The following is a 21,379-nucleotide window of genomic DNA, read 5'->3' on the forward strand; positions in this document are numbered from 1 at the left end:
CAAAAATCCATCATAGAATTATCTCGTGGCCCAGCAGTTCCAGTCCTGGGTGTAGAACCAAAAGAACTGAACACAGGTGTTCAAACAAATGCCTGTACACGAAGGCACTACTAGGCACAGCAGCCCAAGAGTGGAAACAACCCAAATGTCCATCAACTGATGATGGATAAACGAAACGTGGTCTGTCCGTATAAGGAGTACTGATCAGCCACAAAAGTGAAGCACGGACTCGTGCGGCAGCGTGAATGAATCTCAGAAACATCAGACGAAGTGAAATAAGCCAGACACGAGAGGTCACAGATTGTCTGATTCTTTTTATATGAAATATCCAAAACGGTAAAGCCATGGGGATGGAAGGCAGAGTAGTGGGTGCCAGGAGCGGAGGGGAGAGGGGAGTGACTGCTTGATGGGGGGATGAAATGTTCTGGAACTCGACAGAGGTGGTGGCTGGACGACCTCTAATAAACGCTACTGAATTACACATTGAAAAATTGATCATTTTAGGTTAAGTGGATTTCACGTCAATTAAAAAACCCCAAACGCTCAAGCCACTCCAACCAACCCATCCCCAGGTGGACCACGCTGCTGGGGGAAGGGCCACAGTGCCGACGCACGCTTCCTGGGTCCCTTTCCCCTGCTCCCCACTCTGGACTCCTGGGAAAGGCACTGGCCTCTGTCTTCAGTCCCCCTACCCCAGTCACGGCAGGGGTCCATCCGCCTGGCTGAGTTCTCTTTGAAAAGATCTGCTTGCCGAAACATCTTAAGAGAAAGTTAGTTAAAGAAAAACACATCTAATCGAATAAATCATGTATAGATTCATTTAGGTGGCCAAGTGTTAATGACGGGGACCTACAATATCTCTGCTGGGCCCGGAGTGATGCCCAGTGCCAGGTGGCTAAAAATCACGTGTTTGTTTGTTTCGTGTTTATGAAAGCAAAAGAGAACAGCCACACGGCCCTGGGGGGTAGTCAGAGCTGGGCTGCGGCCCCGGCACCTCCACTTCCCGAGTTCGTCTTCTGGTTCCGCTCGCGGGCGGCCACGAAGTTCAGCAAGTCGATGGCAGTGACGACTCCGAACACCATCTGCCTCTCAGTGGACTCCCCGTGGCTGTGGTCTGAGGGGCGACAAGGCCGCAGGTTCAGAGGGGCCTTCATACGGAGCGGATCTGAGGCGGCCACACCCCCGGGCACAGGGTGGCGGGGGCGTGCGGGGAGGATGCCCCGTGTCCACAGGCACCTGTGTGCCCTGGCGGCCCAAGCACAAGTGCCGTCCCCGCCCAACGCAAGCCACTTGGGCGAAGCTGCAGAGAGCAGGGCCCTGACCCCTCTGAGCCACGCCCACCAGGGACGCCCGAGGGTCCCATTCATTCAGAACAGCCGGTGGTCGCCCCTGGTGCCCAAGGCCCGAGTCGTGGCATGAAATTCCAATCCTGCTCACGCCCAGCACCACCGGCTCACATCTCTGGCCTACAGTTCTGTGTTCAAACCCATGCCTTTCTCTCAGGCTTAGAATGGGTGCAGGCCGCTGGCCCCCTGCCCTGCCGCCCAAGGGCAGAGAGGGTGATGGAGACGGTAAATTTTACATTTCAACTCGACTGGGCCATGGAGTGCCCCGATACTGGGCGAACATTCTGGGTGTCTTTGGATGAGATCAACTCTTGTTTGGATGGACCTAGTAAAGCAGATTGCACTCCCCAGTGTGGGTGGGCCTCATCCAGTCAGTTGAAGGCCCAAATAGAACAAACGGGCTGACCCAACGCGAGTAAGATGGAAATGTCCGGCTTTGGACTCGGAAACATCGACTCTTGGGGCCTTGAACCTGGCCACTAGCCCCGCAGGTCTTGGGACTTGCCAGGCTATAAGCCATTCCTTAGAGCAAATCCCTGTGTACACACATCCTACTAGTTCTGTTTCTTTGGGGAACCCTGACCGACAGCTGTTGTGAAGCACACAGCGGGCCGGGCAGAGCTCAGCAGCCAGTGGCAAGTGCCCAGGTCGCACCCCATTCCACCAGACCCCACTTCCCTGTCTGTCCCTCACGCCTTTGAGGGCAGAGGTCACACAGGGTGGGCTGCTGGAGACAGGCCAGGCACCCTACTGGCCGGCTCGGAGCACCTCAGGAAAAAGCAAGGGGCACCCAGAAGAGATGAGGGGCTTCTAGGCAAAGGGGCAGCTTTGGAGCACTGAGCCCCACGGGGGCGGGCAGTCAGAGCGGTCTCCAGGTCCCCCGGGAGACTGGCCAGAGCTGGGTGGGCAAACTTTCTGTAAAGGGCGGTAGGGTCTCTGTTATGACCCCTCAGTTCCGCCCACACAGCACGAAAGCGGCCGCTGACCGTGCTTTCTGACAGGGCGGTGTCAAAGGAAACTTTATTTACAGACCCTGAAACCGGATCCCACATCAGGGTGTGTAGATGTTCAAACACGAGTGTGTGACACAAGAAGGGGAGCCTCCCACCCAAACTCGGGGTCCGGGGCCTGGACGCCCTCCTTGGCACTTGGAGGCTGCGATGCTGACCACAGTGCCGCCCCCCAGCTCGAGGGGTGGGCGGGGCGTACACACCTGCAGGTCCCCCCCCACCCCCAAGGCCAGGTCCCACGCTGAGGAACCGAGGATGGGAGAGGGTTAGGTGGGGGCGCCCAGGCCCCGGGACCAGCCCTCGGCGGGCGGGAGGGCGGGCTCCAAGGCCCCCCCCACCGGCCCCAATTCTCGGGATTTGTATAACCCTCGTCCTCTCCCGGCACCAGAATAACATCCCGGGCCTCCAGAGATGTGGCCAGGAGGTCCGGGAAGGGCTTTATGAGCAGGCTATAAAGCCCTGTGATCTCACCGCGAGCCGGTGCCCAGGTTGGCGCACAGCGCGGTCCCTCTGAGATCTGCACCCAAGGCTGGGGATCAGCTTCTCCAGCTCCCAGGGGCCCTGTGCGCTCACAGCAGGAAAGCGCACACACAAGCCTGGGCCGGGGGCCCGGCGGCCAGCACCCCACAGGGCTCACGCCCCCACCCACAGCCCGCAGAGGGCCCCACTTACACTGGATCTGCTCATGGACCACCAGGGCGAAGTGGTCCATCTCCAGGATGTGCGAGAGCTTGCCCAGAGGGTCCGTCAGGTGGATCTGGAAGGGAAGCCGTGGTCAGCGCTCGCCAGGGCAGCCCAGCTTGGCCGGAGCCCGAGGAAAGGAGCACAAGGCAGCAGGAGGGGCCGGCGTCCCTCCAGAAGGTTCTTCTGGAGCCTCTTGCTGACTTAGAGACTGAATGAGCCTTGACACACGTGAAAGGACACTTGGATGACCTGGAAGAGTCCGTATGTATCACTCTGCAAAGAGCCAGCAGGACGGCTTCCCACAGTATGATCCCACCTCTATGAATTTCCGGAAAAGGCAAAACTAGTCAGATTGGCGGTTGCAGGGTTCAGGCGGTGGGGAATGGGTACAGGGATCCAGGGCACGTGGGGCACATACACTACTGTGTGTGACGCTCTAATGGGTACAGGTCACTGTACATTTGTCAAAACCCACAGAGCTATAGAACCCAAAGACTGAACCCTCAGTAAACTAGTGACTTTAGTTACGAACAGCGTTAATATTCGCCATCCATCGGAACAAATCCTACATCAGTGCAAGATGTGACAGTACAGGGCGTGGTGAGGGGCGGGGACACAGGGCCTGGTGAGGGGAGGGCAACGTGAGCGCCCACTCTGGGCCATCTGCTCAGTAGACACACGATGAGAGCTTCCAAGAAAAAGAAAACAAGGACACTTGGGTCCATCTTTCAAACCCCAAGGCGATCTCCAAAGCGGTGAGCCCCACTGGAACCCCTTCTAGGTCGGCTCTGGCAACGGAGGCAAGTCCCCTGGGAGAGGACGCAAGCTCGGGGGTGGGAGGAGAAGCGCCAGCAGTGCCTTAACCTGTGTAAGGAGGGTTGGGCACCACTGCCCGCCAAGCACTAGTGCAGCCGAGCGGTACACAACACAGCGGCCCCGGGCTGTGGAAGCAACTTCCCCCATGCTTGCCTTTACGAGGTCAGACGCTGGGCGTGGTCAGTAGACCACGGGGGTCAGGATTTCTCCTCTCCGCCGGGAGAACAGGGCGGAAAGGGGGCGCCACAGCTCCATGGGCACCTCCCCCTGCTGCTCACGGCCGGCGGCCAGACCCCCGTGGCGGCAGGAAGGGGCAGCCCTGGATGCGGAAGGTGTACCCAGGAGACAGGACCCACCCAGGTTTCCTCAGGGCCCCGCATTCTCCTCGGGACCCTGTCTGCACCAGGGATGCCGGGGACCCTGCTGAAGGACGTCCTGTGTCCGCTTACACCCACCGCTTGGTTCCTGGAGCAGAGCAGGCACACACGGCCCCACCCAACATCTCGGTGGCAGGGCGTCGAGACCCCTGAGGGCCTGGATGGCACTAGAGCCCAGGGAACTGGGGCTCGGCTACACCTCGGGGGAAGGCTGCAGCTGGAGTTCAGCCTCGGCCACTAAGGGGGGTGACCTAGTGGAACAGGGAAGAGCCAATCCTGACTACAGGCTGCATCTGTTTCTTTTACTTTAACCTTTGCTTCCCGTTGCTTTTGTTCGCTAAAAGGACAGCCTGCCTCGGGGAACCCCGCCCCTCTGCCTAAATGTTAAACCCAAGTGCCTTTGTTCAGGGAAACGTCCTGACCCTGCCCACCCGTGGATGGCTGCAAGAAAGAAGAAGCTAACACATCCCCTCCCCGAGGCTGGCCATTCCAGGGGACATTTGCGTATCTTATGGCCTTTTTACTTTACTTCCCCACCTCCTCCCCCTCTCCGTTCTGTGAAAGAAACTGGCATCCAGACCCCGGGAAGACGGTTCTTTGAGACATCAGTCTGCCATCTTCTCCGTCTGCTGGCTTTCCAAATTTTGGAAAAGTTGTATTCCTAGCCTCGACACCTTGTCTCCCGATCTACTGGCCTGTTGTGCGGCGAGCAGAGCAAGCTTGGACTCAGTAACATTAGAGCGCTCGGCTCTTCCCTGGGGGAGGGGAGGGCACACACAGCAGAGAGTCAGCAGGAGAGGCCAGAGACACACCAGGACTGGACTCAGGCACGGGAGGGGGTGGACAGCATGCACACCACACCTCGGAGGGACCTCAAAACACTCTGCTGGGCTTCCCTGGTGGCACAGTGGTTAAGAATCCGTCTGCCAAGGCCGGGGACACGGGTTCGAGCCCTGGTCCGGGAATAGCCCACATGCCATGGAGCAACTAAGCCCGTGCGCCACGACTACTGAGCCTGCGCTCTAGAGCCCGCGAGCCACAACTACTGAGCCCGTGTGCCACAACTACTGAAGCCCTCGCGCGCCTAGAGCCCGTGCTCTGCAACAAGAGAAGCCACCGCAATGAGAAGCCCTCGCACCGCAACAAAGAGTAGCCCCCGCTCGCCGCAACTAGAGAAAGCCCGCGCGCAGCAACGAGGACTGAACGCAGCCAAAAAGAAAAAATAAATTTTTATAGAAAATAAAGCACAAACCACTCTGCTGCATGAAAGAAGCCAGACAAGGGTACACACGGTGGGGCTGCGTGTGCACACGAGCCCGGGGAGGGCGCACAGTCTACGGGACTGGATAGACGTGCGGGGAGGGGAGAGGAAGCCGAGGTAGAAGTGGGGGAGGGGGTGGATACGCTCACTCTTGACTGTGGTGTCGCGGGTGTGTGTTCTTTTCAAAATCATCAAACGGGACACGCTATGTTCAGCTCAACGCAGGGAAGAGGAGGGGCAGAAACTTCCAGAAATGCTGGTGGGCAATGGCATGGGCGGAAAGGTTACCCCTGCTCAGCCTGGCTGGCCACCCACATGCATGTGACGCCGGGCCCTGTGCTCCCCACTCAGGGGCCACGGGGCCAGGATAGCCTCTTGGAGCTTCCACCGGACTGGGGGGCAATAAGTGCTCCAAGAACACACCCCGTGTGCTAGGTGCTCGGGGCCTTGGGGTCAGAGAAGCCGAGAGGAGGGGACGGGGGGGTGGGGGGCAGGAGAGCAGAGACAGCCGGTGCCAAGGCAGCAGGAAGGGAACGGCCCGTCTGAGAACCAGGGCAGGTGGACGGCAGGAGTGGAGGCAGCCGGGGTCGCAGGGCCGGGACCCTCCCGGCTGGGCTTGGCAGGAAGGGGCAAGACCCCACCCACGTCTCCTGTGGTCTCTCCAGCCGCAGAGAGTTAGGGCCAGGAGTGAGGGGCCGTGCAGGGACCACGCTAGAGGCGATGGCAGCGGGGTGGATATGGGGAGAAACACACAGATGCTGGTGACATTTCGGCTACGTGTGAGGTGGGGAAACAGGAAAATCAAATCCATTCCTAGATTTGGGCTCCACCTGCTAGCCTTTCAAGCGGGAGACAGCCAGCGACCCAGCACTCCCACTCATTGGGGGTCCGAGGAGAAAGGAAGGGGCTGCGGAATGCCAGGAGACCAGGGAGAGGGGCTGCCCTGACCCCAGGCACCCTCGGGGACGCAGAGTCGGCTCTGCCCTGGCCCATCACAGGGTGGCCATCATCTCAGGATGACCACGGGGTCTGACCAGCCCCGGCTCAGCCCCCAGAACGTTCTAGTTCTTATTAAGTACTTAGGCGCGCCAGGTGGTCTTAACTGAGGTGGGCACAGGACAAAATCAGGGCCCGGTGCCCTGGGAATGGTCATGCTGGCAGATGCCCGGCTCGGCTGGGATGACGGTCCCTGGGCTTGCCAGTGACCACAGGCGTTGCCAAAGTACGGGCGTGGCTGAGCCCTCACCAATGCTGGCCTTTCCCCACCTGGGGCTTCTCGCTTTGTGAAGCTGGGGCGAATTGTCAGATTTAGGGGTCTGATGGGATCTGGGGTGGTGTCAAGGGTCAGGGGCGAGGGACGCGTGGCCCCGCCTCCCGGGACAGAGCTGGTCTCAGCACCGACTTCTCAGGCCTCGCGAGGATCGTACCTGTTTGAACTGCTTGTAGATGACTTTTCGAACTTGGTCCGAAGGCTGAACCTTCCCCGCGAGCAGGGACGACAGCATGTTCCCCAGGGTCACCATCCCCAGGATCACCCTGGGGAAGCGGAGGCGGTGCAGGAGTCAGCACTGGTGCCTCTCCCGCACTCTCCACACCCCACCCCACCCCCTGCCAAGACAGCAGAGTCCAGCACAGCCACCCTCAGGGTCAAACCCAGAACTCCTCTTAGAATCAACCACTATCTGCCCAGGGTCTCTGTGTGGCAGGAGCCGAGCAGTGACCAAACACCCTGCCCTTGGAGCTGACCGTCCAGTGCAGGCAACGGTAAACCAGTGAGTCCTCTGGGCATCTCCATTCTGACAGGTGTCAAGGGTGACCAGCTGGCCAGTGTCGTGGGACATGGGACTTTCGGTGCTAGAATTGGGACAGTCCCGGGAGAGCCCTGATGGTGGGTCACTGTCACCAGGGCACGTCTGTCACGGCCTTCCACTGTCAGGCACATGCCCAGAGCCAGGGCAGGACCCTACACCGGCCTCCTGTGCACAGGCTGGGTGCAATGGGCTGGGACCAAGGCATTAAAGCCCAAAGGGTTAATATAAGCAGTCCCCATCCTGGCCGGTGCTCAGGGACCAGCCGTCCAATACTCTGAGCATCTGAGTGCAAAGTGACCAAGGTCAGCCGGCCAGCTGTGGGGTCCACTGGGCTGCCCCGTCCAGCACCGCGGACACAGAGCAGCGTGGAGCACAGGCTGGAGGCGCCCAGCAGGGCCCTCTGAGGGCAGAGCTCTGGATGGAGGCTGAGACTGACCCCGACTCGTCCACCACGGGCGCCTGGTCAAAGCCCTTCTCCCGGAGGATGTCGATGGTGTGCTCACAGGTGACCGTGGGCAGCACCGTCAGCGGGGCCGACAGGCTCAGCTCCTGAACTCGGAGGTGCCACCACCTGCAAGAAGAGGGTGGGCGGGAGGCTGAGTCCAGGACAGGGAGACCGCAGGGGCGCCCAGCCAGGTGCAGGACAGCACACGTGCCCTGGGTACTAGGAACGCAAGTCCCGAGCCACACGCGTGTGGTTGGGGAGACATCTCTGCTCAGAGGCGTCCTCACCATGGCTTCTTCACCAAGAGGTCCTCCTCCTTCATGAAGCCCTTCTGCAGCATCCACTTGTCGCTCAGGAACTTGGACCTGCGGCACCGCAAGTCACCAGGGTCTCACCACCACCTCTGCCCACACTGAGGGTGGAGGTTCTCAGAGAGAGAAGGCCCAGCATCCCTCCCCAGACCCCACGGTCCAGCAGAGACCCCAAAGGGGCTGGCTGGAGGCTCTGCGAAGAGGCCTGAGAGCCAGATTCCAGAAGACCCCCTAGGGAACTGTGGTCGACGGGGGCATCTGGTCAACCAGGGCTGAATGAGCTCAGAGCACAGCAGAAGGTTCTGTGGTACGCTGGGACTGGGACCTGGGACCCTTTTCTGCAGGGCTTGCACCTGGACAAACGTCTTCTCAAGCAACAGATACAAAGGGACTATAAGGGGCTAAACAAACTGCATGCACAGCACAGCTGGGGCAAATTAAGGACAACAAAACAAGATAGAAAAAAACCCAAATCCCAACTGCCACTTCTGAGTTGCTGGGAGCAAAAGCAGGGTCCTGCAAATGCCCCATGTACACAGTACCACAAAGGGGGGGGCAGACCACCTAAGCCACCCCTCCTGACCCCTGGACCCACCCCTACCCTCACCCCACTTAAGGGACCAGCTCACCCCCTCCTCAGCGAGAGAGCAAGCGAAGCTGTTACTTGTTTCCACTCCCGCCTGCTACAGAATGAGTCCCAATAAAGCCTTGCCTGAATTTCTTGTCTGGCCTCTTATTAATTTCTATTGATTAAAGAGTCCAAGAACCCAGGTGGGTAACAGTTCTGTCCCGGATCCTGTGCCGTCATGTCCCCTCGGGGCTCCTGGGTGGCCTCTTCCCTGGCTGTCCTCATGTCTGCTCTGGCAGAGGGGGATGAGGGACCCCATCCCACCTGGGGTCAGAGGACACCAGACCAGGCCTTGGGGTCTGCCAGAGACCTGCCCTAAAAGGGCAGATGAGAAAGCAGCTGACAAACAGCTGCTTAGGCCTGGAGCTACAGGGGCAGGCTTGGAGGGAAGACCCGCTGAAAGCCCAGAGTGACTTCAGTTTAGGGGTGAGGAAACTGAAGCCCAGAGGGCAAAGCAGAGTTGTTGACCCTCACCAGCCATGTGGCTGACAGCGTCTCGGTGCTCCGGCCGGGTGTCAGGCCTGAGCCTCTGAGGTGGGAGAACCAAGTTCAGAACAGTGGTCCGTCAGAGACCCTCGTAATATCAATCGGTAAGAGCTCTCCCAGAGATCCCCATCTCAAAACTAAGACACAGCTCCACCCAACGGCCAGCAAGCTCCAGTGCTGGACACCACATACCAAACAACTAGCAACACAGGAACACAACTGCACCCATTAGCAGAGAGGCTGCCTAAAATCATAAGTTAACAGACACCCCGAAACACACCACCAGAGGCAGTCTGGCCCACCAGAAAGACAAGATCCAGCCTCATCCACCAGAACACAGGCACCAGTCCCCTCCACCACGAAGCCTACATGACCCACTGAACCAACCTTATCTACTGGGGCAGACACCAAAAACAACGGGAACTACAAACCTGCAGCCTGTGAAAAGGAGACCCCAAACACAGTAAGTTAAGCAAAATGAGAAGACAGAGAAATACGCAGCAGATGAAGGAACAAGGTAAAAACCCACCAGACCAAACAAATGAAGAGGAAATAGGCGGTCTACCTGAAGAAGAATTCAGAATAATGATAGTAAAGATGATCCAAAATCTTGGAAATAGAATGGAGAAAATACAAGAAATGATTAATAAGGACCTAGAAGAACTAAAGAGCAAGCAATGATAAACAACACAATAAATGAAATTAAAAATTCTCTAGAAGTAATCAATAACTGAATAACAGAATAACTGAAGCAGAAGAACGGATAAGTGACCTGGAAGATAAAATAGTGGAAATAACTACTGCAGAGCAGAATAAAGAAAAAAGAACGGGGCTTCCCTGGTGGCGCAGTGGTTGAGAGCCTGCCTGTCGATGCAGGGGACATGGGTTCGTGCCCCGGTCCGGGAGGAGCCCACATGCCACGGAGTGGCTGGGCCCGTGGGCCATGGCTGCTGGGCCTGCGTGTCCGGAGCCTCTGCTCCACAACAGGAGGGGCTGTGGCGGTGAGAGGCCCACGTACCACAAAAAAAAAAAAAAAAAAAAAATGCAAAGAATGGAGGACAGCCTCAGAGACTTCTGAGAAAACATTAAACGTGCCAACATTCGAATTATAGGGATCCCAGAAGAAGAAGAGAAAAAGAAAGGGACTGAGAAAACATTTCAAGAGATTATAGTTGAAAACTTCCTTAATATGGGGAAGGAAATAGTCAATCAAGTCCAGGAAGTGCAGAGAGTCCCATACAGGATAAATCCAAGGAGAAACATGCCAAGACACATATGAATCAAACTATCAAAAATTAAATACAAAGAAAAAATATTGAAAGCAGCAAGGGAAAAGTAACAAATAACACACAAGGGAATCCCCATAAGGTTAACAGCTGATCTTTCAGCAGAAACTCTGCAAGCCAGAAGGGAGTGGCAGGACATATTTAAAGTGATGAAAGGGAAAAAAACCTACAACCAAGATTACTCTACCCAGCAAGGATCTCATTCAGATTCGACAGAGACATCAAAACCTTTACAGACAAGCAAAAGCTAAGAGAATTCAGCACCACCAAACCAGTTTTACAACAAATGCTAAAGGGGCTTCTTTAGGCAGGAAACACAAAAGAAGGAAAAGACCTACAATAACAAACCCAAAACAAATAAGAAAATGGTAATAGGAACATACATATCAATAACTACCTTAAATGTAAATGGATTAAATGCTCCAACCAAAAGACACACACTGGCTGAATGGATACAAAAACAAGACCCGTATATAGGCTGTCTACAAGAGACCCACTTCAGACCCAGGGACACATACAGACTGAAAGTGAGGGGATGGAAAAAGATATTCCATGCAAATGGAAATCAAAAGACAGCTGGAGTAGCAATTCTCATATCAGACAAAATAGACTTTAAACTAAAGACTATTACAAGAGACAAAGAAGGACACTACATAATGATCAAGGGATCAATCCAAGAAGAAGATGTAACAATTGTAAATATTTATGCACCCAACATAGGAGCACCTCAGTACATAAGGCAAATGCTAACAGCCATAAAAGGGGAAATCGACAGTAACACAATCATAGTAGGGGACTTAACACCCTACTTTCACCAATGGACAGGTCATCCAAAATGAAAATAAGTAAGGAAACACAAGCTTTAAATGATACATTAAACAAGATGGGCTTAATTGATATTTATAGGTCATTCCATCCAAAAACAACAGAATAGTCTTTCTTCTCAAGTGTTCATGGAACATTCTCCAGGATAGATCATATCTTGGGTCACAAATCAAGCCGTGGTAAATTTAAGAAAATTGAAATCATATCAAGTATCTTTTCTGACCACAACACTATGAGACTAGATATCAATTACAGGAAAAAATCTGCAAAAAATACAAACACATGGAGGCTAAACAATATACTACTAAATAACCAAGAGATCACTGAAGAAATCAAAGAGGAAATTTAAAAATACCTAGAAACAAATGACAATGAAAACACGATGACACAAAACCTACGGGATGCAGCCAAAGCAGTTCTAAGACGGAAGTTTATAGCAGTACAATCCTACCTCAAGAAACAAGAAAAATCTCAAATAAACAACCTAACCTTACACCTAAAGCAATCAGAGAGGGAAGAACAAAAAAACCCCGAAGTTAGCAGAAGGAAAGAAATCATAAAGATCAGATCAGAAATAAATGAAAAAGAAACGAAGGAAATGAAAGCAAAGATCAATAAAACTAAAAGCTGGTTCTTTGAGAAGATAAACAAAATTGATAAACCATTAGCCAGACTCATCAAGAAAAAAAGGGAGAAGACTCAAATCAACAGACTTAGAAACGAAAAAGGAGAAGTAACAACTGACATTGCAGAAATACAAAGGATCATGAGAGATTACTACAAGCAACTATATGCCAATAAAATGGACAACCTGGAAGAAATGGACAAATTCTTAGAAAAGCACAACTTTCCAAGACTGAACAAGGAAGAAATAGAAAATATAAACAGACCAATCACAAGCACTGAAATTGAAACTGTGATTAAAAACCTTCCAACAAACAAAAGCCCAGGACCAGATGGCTTCATAGGCAAATTCTATCAAACACTTAGAAAAGAGCTAACACCTATCCTTCTCAAACTCTTCCAAAATATAGCAGAGGGAGGAACACTCCCAAACTCATTCTACGAGGCCACCGTCACCCTGATACCAAAACCAGACAAAGATGTCACAAAAAAAGAAAACTACAGGCCAACATCACTGATGAACATAGACGCAAAAATCCTCAACAAAATACTAGCAAACAGAATCCAACAGCACATTAAAAGGATCATACACCATGATTAAGTGGGGTTTATCCCAGGGATGCAAGGCTTCTTCAATATACGCAAATCAAACCATGTGATATACCATATTAACAAATTGAAGGATAAAAACCATATGAAAATCTCAATAGATGCAGAAAAAGCTTTCGACAAAATTCAACACCCATTTATGATAAAAACTCTCCAGAAAGTAGGCATAGAGGGATCTTACCTCAACATAATGAAGGCCGTATATGACAAACCCACGGCCAACATCATTCTCAATGGTGAAAAACTGAAACCATTTCCACTAAGATCAGGAAGAAGACAAGGTTGCCCCACTCTCACTACTATTATTCAACATAGTTTTGGAAGTTTTAGCCACAGCAATCAGAGACGAAAAAGAAAGAAAAGGAATCCAAATCAGAAAAGAGGAAGTAAAACTGTCATTGTTTACAGATGACATGATACTATACATAGGGAATCCTAAAGATGCTACCAGAAAACTACTAGCGCTAATCAATGAATCTGGTAAAGTAGCAGGATACAAAATTAATGCACAGAAATCTCTTGCATTCCTATACACTAATGATGAAAAATCTGAAAGAGAAACTAAGGAAACACTCCCGTTTACCACTGCAACAAAAAGAATAAAATACCTAGGAATAAACCTACCTAAGGAGACAAAAGACCTGTATGCAGAAAACTATAAGCCACTGATGAAAGAAATTAAAGATAAAACAGATGGGGAGATATACCATATTCTTGGACTGAAAGAATGAACACTGTGAAAATGACTTTACTACCCAAAGCAATCTACAGATTCAGTGAAATCCCTATCAAACTACCAATGGCATTTTTCACAGAACTAGAACAAAAAATCTCACAATTTGTATGGAAACACAAAAGACCCCGAATAGCCAAAGCAATCTTGAGAAAGAAAAACGGAGCTGGAGGAATCAGGCTCCCTGATTTCAGACTATACTACAAAGCTACAGTAATCAAGACAGTATGGTACTGGCACAAAAACAGAATACAGATCAATGGAACAGGACAGAAAGCCCAGAGATAAACCCACGCACACACGGTCACCTTATCCTTGATAAAGGAGGCAAGAATATACAATGGAGAAAAGACAGCCTCTTCAATAAGTCGTGCCGGGAAAACTGGACAGGTACATGGAAAAGAATGAAATTAGAACACTCCCTAACACCGTACACAGAAATAAACTCAAAATGGATTAAAGCCTAAATGTAAGGCAAGACACTATAAAACTCTTAGAGGAAAACACAGGCAGAACACCCAATGATATAAGTCACAGCAAGATCCTTTTTGACCCACCTCTTAGACAAATGGAAATAAAAACAAAAACAAACAAATGGGACCTAATGAAACTTAAAAGCTTTTGCACAGCAAAGGAAACCATAAACAAGACCAAAAGACAACCCTCAGAATGGGAGAAAATGTTTGCAAACTGAGCAACTGACAAAAGATTAATCTCCAAAATATACAAGCAGCTCATGCAGCTCAATAACAAAAAAACAAACAACCCAAACCAAAAATGGGCAGAAGACCTAAATAGACATTTCTCCAAAGAAGATATACAGATTGCCAACAAACACATGAAAGGATGCTCAACATCACTAATCATTAGAGAAATGCAAATCAAAACTACAATGAGGTATCACCTCACACCAGTCAGAATGGCCATCATCAAAAAATCTACAAACAATAAATGCTGGAGAGGGTGTGGAGAAAAGGGAACCCTCTTGCACTGTTGGTGGGAATGTAAATTGATATAGCCACTATGGAGAACAGTATGGAGGTTCCTTAAAAAACTAAAAATAGAACTGCCATATGACCCAGCAATCCCACTACCGGGCACATACCCTGAGAAGACCATAATCCAAAGAGTCATGTACCACAATGTTCACTGCATCACTATTTACAATAGTCAGGACATGGTAAGTGTCCACTGACAGATGAATGGATAAAGAAGATGTGGCACATATATACAATGGAATATTACTCAGCCATAAAGAGAAACGAAATTGAGTTAGTTTTAGTGAGGTGGAAGGACTTAGAGTCTGTCATACAGAGTGAAGTAAGTCAGAAAGAGAAACAAATACCGTGTGCTAACATATATATGGAATCTAAAAAAAAAAAAAAGTTTCTGAAGACCTAGGGGCAGGACAGGAATAAAGACGCAGACGTAGAGAATGCACTTGAGGATACGGGGAGGGGGAAGGGTAAGCTGGGACGAAGTGAGAGAGTGGCATGGACATATAAACACTACCAAATGTAAAATAGATAGCTAGTGGGAGGCAGCCGCATGGCACAGGGAGATCAGCTCGGTGCTTTGTGACCACCTAGAGGGGTGGGATAGGGAGGGTGGGAGGGAGGGAGACGCAAGAGGGAAGAGATATGGGAACGTATGTATATGTATAACTGATTCACTTTGTGATACAGCAGAAACTAACACACCATTGTGAAGCACGTATACTCCAATAGAGATGTTAAAAAAAAAGAAAAGGCAGACGAGGACCAAGAAAGTGGGGAGCAGGGAGGACCCACAGCCCCCCAGCCTAGACGTGTGTGCCCGAGACATGATCATTCAGTCACACTCTCGCCATTTCTCTCCCACACACACAGGCAGGAGTGCGCACGCACAGCAGGCCGGCCCAGCCCACGGGGAGATGGCCGTTCTCACGCGCCGTGCGGTGTGAGCGGACGGCCGTGCTCAGGGCAACCTGGCAGTGGACGCCCAGACGTGCCTCACCCCCTGCTGGAACGGGCACCCACCAGGGGCAGCGGAGCTCACCCGAGGTATGTAACCTGCCACTCCTGGGCCAGGGAGGAAGCCCACGGGGCCGTGGGGGAGGTCTCTAGCCCCCTGTGCCCTTGTTCCCGCACAGCAACCCTGGCTCTTTCGGCCGGTGGCCCCAGACGGGCGCCATCGGCCCAGAGGACGGGAACTGGAAGCAGGAGGACGCGAGCTGCCACCTGGGCAGGTGTGCAGATACTCAGCACCACTGGACTCGAAGGGGCCTCGGAGGCCAGCAGGCAGGCGTCGCACAGCCCGTCCCCGGGGCTGCCGAGCCCAGCCTGGGTCTCGCCAGGTTGGGGCTGCGTGTGAGCGTAGCAGCAGAGCCGATGCTCCCTGCAGCGGGGGTTGCCGAGGCGTTCTTAGGGCCGCTGCGTCCTCCTCCGCGTCCCCCGCGGCCTCACAGACCCCCACGCCCCCTCCCTCCTGCTGCCGCGTCTCGGGGAGGCCTGGCGGGCAGCAGAGCCGGCACAGGCGCCTGGGGGGCGGAGTGCGGGCAGCCGAGGAGCCGGAGGGACCGCTCCTTACATGTAGTTCCGCACAGAGTCCGGCAGGATCACCACGCAGCGCTGCTCCTCCCTGAGCTCCTGGGCGGCCTTCACGGCCACCGACATGGCACTGCCGGCACTGCCGCCTGCCGGGAGGGTCGGGGTCAGACCCGCCGGGGGCGGGGGCGTGCGATGCGCGTGTGCGTGCCAGTGCGTGTGCACGCCCCAACACGCTGTGGAGGGGTCCTCGGTGGAGGGACCGGGCTCGGGGTGCTGGGAGGACCCCCGATTCTCACTGTCCACCCACATTCTCCTCATTACCACCGACTGTCACGACCAAACCCTCCCCGCATAGAACCTCCAAGCCCTGCAGCAGATGGGGTGCAGGTGGGCCGGGCAGCCCCAGAGCGAGGGTGTCCTTCCGGCGCTGGCCCAGCAGCTGGCAGAGGCCGAGTGCCCGGCGCCCCACTCACCGCACAGCAGCCCCTCCTGCGCGATCAGCATGCGCGCGAAGGCGAAGGCATCCTCGTCGTTGCTCTTGAACCACGTGTCCACCACCTGGGGGGCCGAGGGCAGGCGGTCAGGCCGGGCAGCGCCGGGCGCTGGGCAGCGGGGGTGTGGCGGGCGTGGGCACCACCGCCCAGGTTGCAACCTCACAGAGGACCTCGGTCCGGGAGGTCGTGACCCTCCAGGGATGCGGCCCAGCCCCTTGTCTGGGATCCAGGACTCGCATCTGCAGACCTAGGTCGCGCCCCACCCCCTCCCCCCGGGTCCAGCGCACCGTGCACGTGGCCAGTAAAACCGCCCAGCAGCCCCGCTGAGGGCCATACTTCTAGTCTAGGTCTCTGACCGAAGCATCCTTTAGGGTCCTTAAAAGGAGCCTTCTCTGGGGTCCTTAGCTCTCCCACGTCGGCCTGCTTCCCCGCTCCAGCCACCCGGCTCCCTCCCCCTGCCGGGGTGGTCTGTGCCACCCGCCACCCCCCAACGGCCTCTGTGTCTGCCCAACAGGGCCGTGGTACACGCTCGCTCGTCAGGTACAGTACCGCGAGTCACCGTCATGACCCCCGAGACTACTGCCCCGTGCAGCGCGGAGCTCGCGTCTCTGTTCCCGCTCAGCCAGGCGCCCCCCACGCCGCGCCACCCCCCCCCCCCCACCCCGTGCCCAGCCAGGCAAGGCTGTGGCCTGAGGGCTGGGCTTGTCACTGCTGCCCCGCCTACCGTCCTGTCCAGCACGGTGGGGATGAAGTCGTAGCCGATCCCTTCCACCTCGTAGGCCGTCTGCTCCGTCTGGTTCAGCTCCTCGGGCTCTGCAAGGATGGAGCCTTCGGGGTCCACCCCGATGATCTGCAGAGTGGGCAGCCTTGGGGCTCAAGTCTCACCTGGATGCACCTGGCTGTCATCCGGGCGCGGGCCCCGTTCCCGGACCTCGGGCACGAGGCTCGAAACCCACTAACCCAGGCCCGGGCGCTGGGAGATCGCAAGGTAAATAAATGTCCACCTCAGGGCACTCAAGGGGCAGCACGAGGCTGGGGGAAGTGGCGTCCTGGAAAGCTCCTCCTGCGGGGGGTGCCCGAGGACAGCCCCGAGAGACGCCCCGGGACAGCGGGAGCCTGGGGCGAGGGGGGTGCTAGGACTGACCTCTCCTGGACGGCGGAGAGGGGAAGGGTGCGCTCGGCACCTCCAGCGGGGGTCTCTCTGAGCCCCTCCCCAGGCTCAGGTGCCCCTCCCCTACTCTCAGAGCCCCGGTGGGGCAGCGGTAGGACCTGAACCTGAGAGCTCTCGGCTTCTGGAATGACCCTTGGAGGCCACCCAAATGGACTCTCCCACCCCCAGCTCATCTGGGCGTCCAGGTTGCTGGGTCCTTTATCCCCGGGGCAGGCATAGGTACAACCCCCCCATACAAGATGCAAGGCCGTCTATGCAGAAGTGTCAGACATGGGAACTTCCGGCTCTAAAGCAGAGGCCACTCTGTGGGCCCAAGGCCAAGGAGCCCAACAGTTAAGCCTCCAGCTGCAGTTCAGGCCGTAGGTGGGAAACGCGCACACGTCCAGGCCCACATCTCCTGGGCGGGGCAGGGTGGCGCCCTCGCAGCCCCTCACCTTGCATCCAGGGCACTTCTCCTTCAGCTTCCTGGCGATGCCTGTGATGGTGCCCCCCGTGCCCGCCGACGCCACCAGCATGTCCAGCCTCCCTGACAGGGGAGAAGGCATGTCAGGGAGAACATCCTCAGGCAGGAGCGGCCGACCCCCACTCTTTTTTTTTTTGAAGCATCTTTATTGGAGTATAATTGCTTTACAATGGTGTGTTAGTTTCTGCTCAGCCCTCCACTCTTAATAAGAAGCAAGAAGGTCTTCAACCACAACGAAGGCAAGTTACCAAAAGGGGCAAAAGCAAACCTATTCTCAAATTTAAAGCCTCTCATCACAGTCCTCCATCTTTGAGACACAGTCATGGTAACAGAGCCCCAGGGAGCCCCATTTAAGGCTAAACGCAGCCAGTCCCTGAAATCCCTATTTGTCGTGAATCGTGAACCGTGAACGAGGTGACTTCCTGCAGGAGGTGGGCCCCAGGTGGCTGAGGGCTGAGCCCAGGGAGGCTCTTCACACTTCCTTAAGCTGTTTGGTTCAGACGACGTGGATAAGTGAACTGAATTATCAAAGGGACCAGAATAAACCGCTCAGCTTGGCTCAGACGTTGTCTGGGCTCTCTCAGTGTCCGGTGGCCAGCTCAGGCGCCCGCAGACAAGTCAGCGCGGGCACCCGTGCTGAGGCAGAAAGGCTGTTTTTACCGAATGAGAGGATTCTCACACGTAAGACCTGGGTGAGCAAATGCCTGGACTTTGCTGCCTGGCTCCTGGGCACGGAACGAGGGCACTTAAGCCAACGCTAGGCACCAAACAGGAAGCCAGGGGTGCCAAGCCCCTGGCGACTCTTCCCGAAGACCTCTTAGGGAAACAGCCTGTCAGAAAACATCGCAACCCCCTCGGCCTTGGCACCAACTGTGCGGAGAGGTTCCAAGCAGCCTCAAGTCTGTACAGAGTAAGCTAATTGCAGATGTCACCACCCCAGTTCTGCAGATGAGAAAACCCCAGTGTTGAATTCAGTGCCCAGGCTGGGACTTGAGGCCAAGTGCCGTCCAGCAACGTGAAGCCCCAGCTGTGAGCCCAGAACCAGCGTGGGACACCCTTGTGCCCTGCACTCAAGAGCTCCTACAGGTCTGGAGGAAAGACTGCTAGGTAAACAAATACAACCACATGACATGTTTGGTGCTGTAGGAGAGGCACGGGCAAAGTCCAAGAGGGAGGAAACCGCTCTAGAGAAATGTTCTAGAAAGCACTTCACGGAGAGGGGACATCTGAGCTGGGTTTTGAAGGATTAAAAGGAGTTTACGAAGGAGCGGGTAAGTGACTTGTACACTCCCAGTCAAGATGGACAGCAGGGTTAGAAGTATACACCGTCACACTGCTGCAGGATCTCCTCGGCCGTGATGTCGTAGTGAGCGAGAGGGTTGCTGGCATTGCGGTACTGCAAGGAAAGAGAGCAAAGGAGTCGTGCTGAAGTCGAGGCACAGAACCGGCAGCGGCCCCAGGGCACCAGGCAAACAGCTCAGTGCAAAGCCAGAGAGGATGCTGGCAGCTCGGGGAATGGCCCGGGCACTCAACAGACACCAAGCATGAAAACCAGCTCTCCACAAGATGCGATTTCTGAATTAACCCAGATGTGGAGTGAGTGACAAAGAAGAGCTTCCAGTCAAAAGGTCTGCATGTATTTTATGCCTGTAGAGAGCTTCCCGGGTCCTCTGCAAAGGGCGTTCCAGCGCACTGAGCTGAGCCCTCGAAGCCGGCACACAGACAGCACAGCCAAAGGCTTGGCCGACCCTGCCGGCCACACACTGGGCTGGGAGAGGCCAGTGACCGCGTCCCAGTGCGTCGGTCCCTCTGCAGCCTCTGCTCCTGCTGCGGATGTGACACCACCCCCAAGCCCCCGGCGGACATCCCCCAGGGAAGGCCCCACTTGGTCCCAAGCCTCTGGGCACACAGTCGCCCCAGGGCCCGGCCCTCACCTGGTCCAGGATGTGAGAATTGGGGATCTCGTTCCTCAGCCTCCAGGCCACGCCCACATGTGACTCAGGGGAGTCGAATCTGGCGTTGGTGGGTGTCCTCACGATCTCGGCCCCCAGGGCACGCAGGACGTCCACCTGCAGAGGTACATGGTGGCCTTCACCTCCCCACCGGGCCTTCAGCGCAGGGGCAGGGGCCGGGGAGATGCCCGCCTACCTTCTCAGTACTCATCTTCTCTGGCATCACGATGATGCAATGGTAGCCCTTCACCGCGGCAGCCAGGGCCAGCCCGATCCCTGGGGACAGCACATGCAGTGAGAGGGGGCCACGGTGCCCCCGAGACCCCGCTTCCAGCCCCAAAGGCCCAGGGGAGAGGGCGCTGCAAAAATGCCCTACATCATCCCCTTCTGCCCTCAAATGAGGGGATAAGAGGAGAATGTGGAGGCAGAGATAAAAAGGCAAGTGTGCCCAGAGAAAAAAGCAGGCTGCCCACCATGAACCCCAATTCCTCCAGCTCTTACTAGGCGCCTGGGAGGTGACAATAGCAGCAGACGTTGTGGAGCCCGCGTGTTCCCGTCCCCAGCCCCACCACGGGGCTGGGGCACAGGCCCGGGCCGGACGCCTCCTCCCTGGTTCCAAAGGGGTCGGGGCCGCTGCCCAGGGCTGAGGGGAGGGGCCACCCCAGTTAGTCTGAAGACAGAACACGGAGCCAGAGAGGAGGGTTCTGGAGCCTCAAGATCTCCTGGAGTTTGCCCCACTCGGCTTCGGACCTGCTTGGGACCCACGACCCCTTTCTGGGTTTGGATGGGAATGTCTGTCCTGTGCCTGGCCTGCCACTGTGCTTTGGAAACACATAAATCGTCCGGTTTGAAGGTTCGCAGCCGGAGGGGAATTTTGCTTCAGGAGGAATCGAGCCTCAGGTCTCATCCACCTCTGATTTAGGTGATCCTTAGATGAGACTTAACGTCGGTGCTGGAATGGGTTCAGACTTTGGGGGGCTGTTGGGAGGGGGGTGAATATACTTTGCATTCGAGAAGGACATGAATTCTGGGGGCCAGAGGGTGGAGTGTTACGGACTCAACTGTGTCCCTCCAAAATTCATCTGTTGAAGTCCTACCCTGCAACCCCCCTCAGAATGTGACTCTAACTGGAGATGGGTCTTTGAAGAGGAGATTAAGGTTAAACGAGGTCATATGGGTGGGCCCTAACCCTGTATGTCTGGTGTCCTCATAAGAAGAGATCAGCACACAGACACACACAGAGGGACGCACGTGAGGACACAGGGAGAAGATGCCCAGGAGAGAGGCCTCAGGAGGAACCAGCCCTGTTGACACCTGATGTCAGTTGTCCAGCCTTCAGACTGCGAGATAATAAGTGTCTGTTGATTAAGCCGCCTAGGCTGTGGGATTTATTACCGCAGCCAAAGGAAACCAGGACAGATTTTTACTACAAGGTGTAGTTGCCCACATAACAGACTCCAACATCACCAATGCAGCTGGGACGGCAAGATATCAGAGAAAGCTGGGCTCAACCACACAC

At 54.8% G+C, this 21,379-nt stretch overlaps 1 protein-coding gene across 4 annotated transcripts in view; it reads right to left on the reverse strand.

Moving 5' to 3' along the window:
• Positions 1 to 297: 297 nt before the first annotated feature.
• Positions 298 to 21,379, reverse strand: part of CBS (cystathionine beta-synthase) — a 30,536-nt gene continuing 9,454 nt past the window's right edge. For 2 of the 4 annotated variants that reach the window (XM_032631219.1, XM_032631217.1), the window contains exons 5-16: positions 20,057 to 20,136; positions 19,843 to 19,977; positions 19,235 to 19,304; positions 17,880 to 17,971; positions 16,999 to 17,124; positions 16,254 to 16,338; positions 15,821 to 15,926; positions 8,038 to 8,115; positions 7,742 to 7,876; positions 6,922 to 7,030; positions 3,029 to 3,113; positions 298 to 1,114 (exon numbers count right to left, since the gene is read on the reverse strand). In XM_032631219.1, coding sequence (XP_032487110.1) covers positions 969 to 1,114; positions 3,029 to 3,113; positions 6,922 to 7,030; positions 7,742 to 7,876; positions 8,038 to 8,115; positions 15,821 to 15,926; positions 16,254 to 16,338; positions 16,999 to 17,124; positions 17,880 to 17,971; positions 19,235 to 19,304; positions 19,843 to 19,977; positions 20,057 to 20,136 — 1,247 coding nt within the window. In that variant the 3' untranslated portion in view covers positions 298 to 968. The remainder of the gene's footprint in view (positions 1,115 to 3,028; positions 3,114 to 6,921; positions 7,031 to 7,741; positions 7,877 to 8,037; positions 8,116 to 15,820; positions 15,927 to 16,253; positions 16,339 to 16,998; positions 17,125 to 17,879; positions 17,972 to 19,234; positions 19,305 to 19,842; positions 19,978 to 20,056; positions 20,137 to 21,379) is intronic. The other 2 variants (XM_032631221.1, XM_032631220.1) reach the window with 1 other exon arrangement.

The sequence above is a fragment of the Phocoena sinus genome, chromosome 4 (assembly GCF_008692025.1).
Source record: "Phocoena sinus isolate mPhoSin1 chromosome 4, mPhoSin1.pri, whole genome shotgun sequence".
Taxonomy (NCBI): Eukaryota; Metazoa; Chordata; class Mammalia; order Artiodactyla; family Phocoenidae; genus Phocoena; species Phocoena sinus.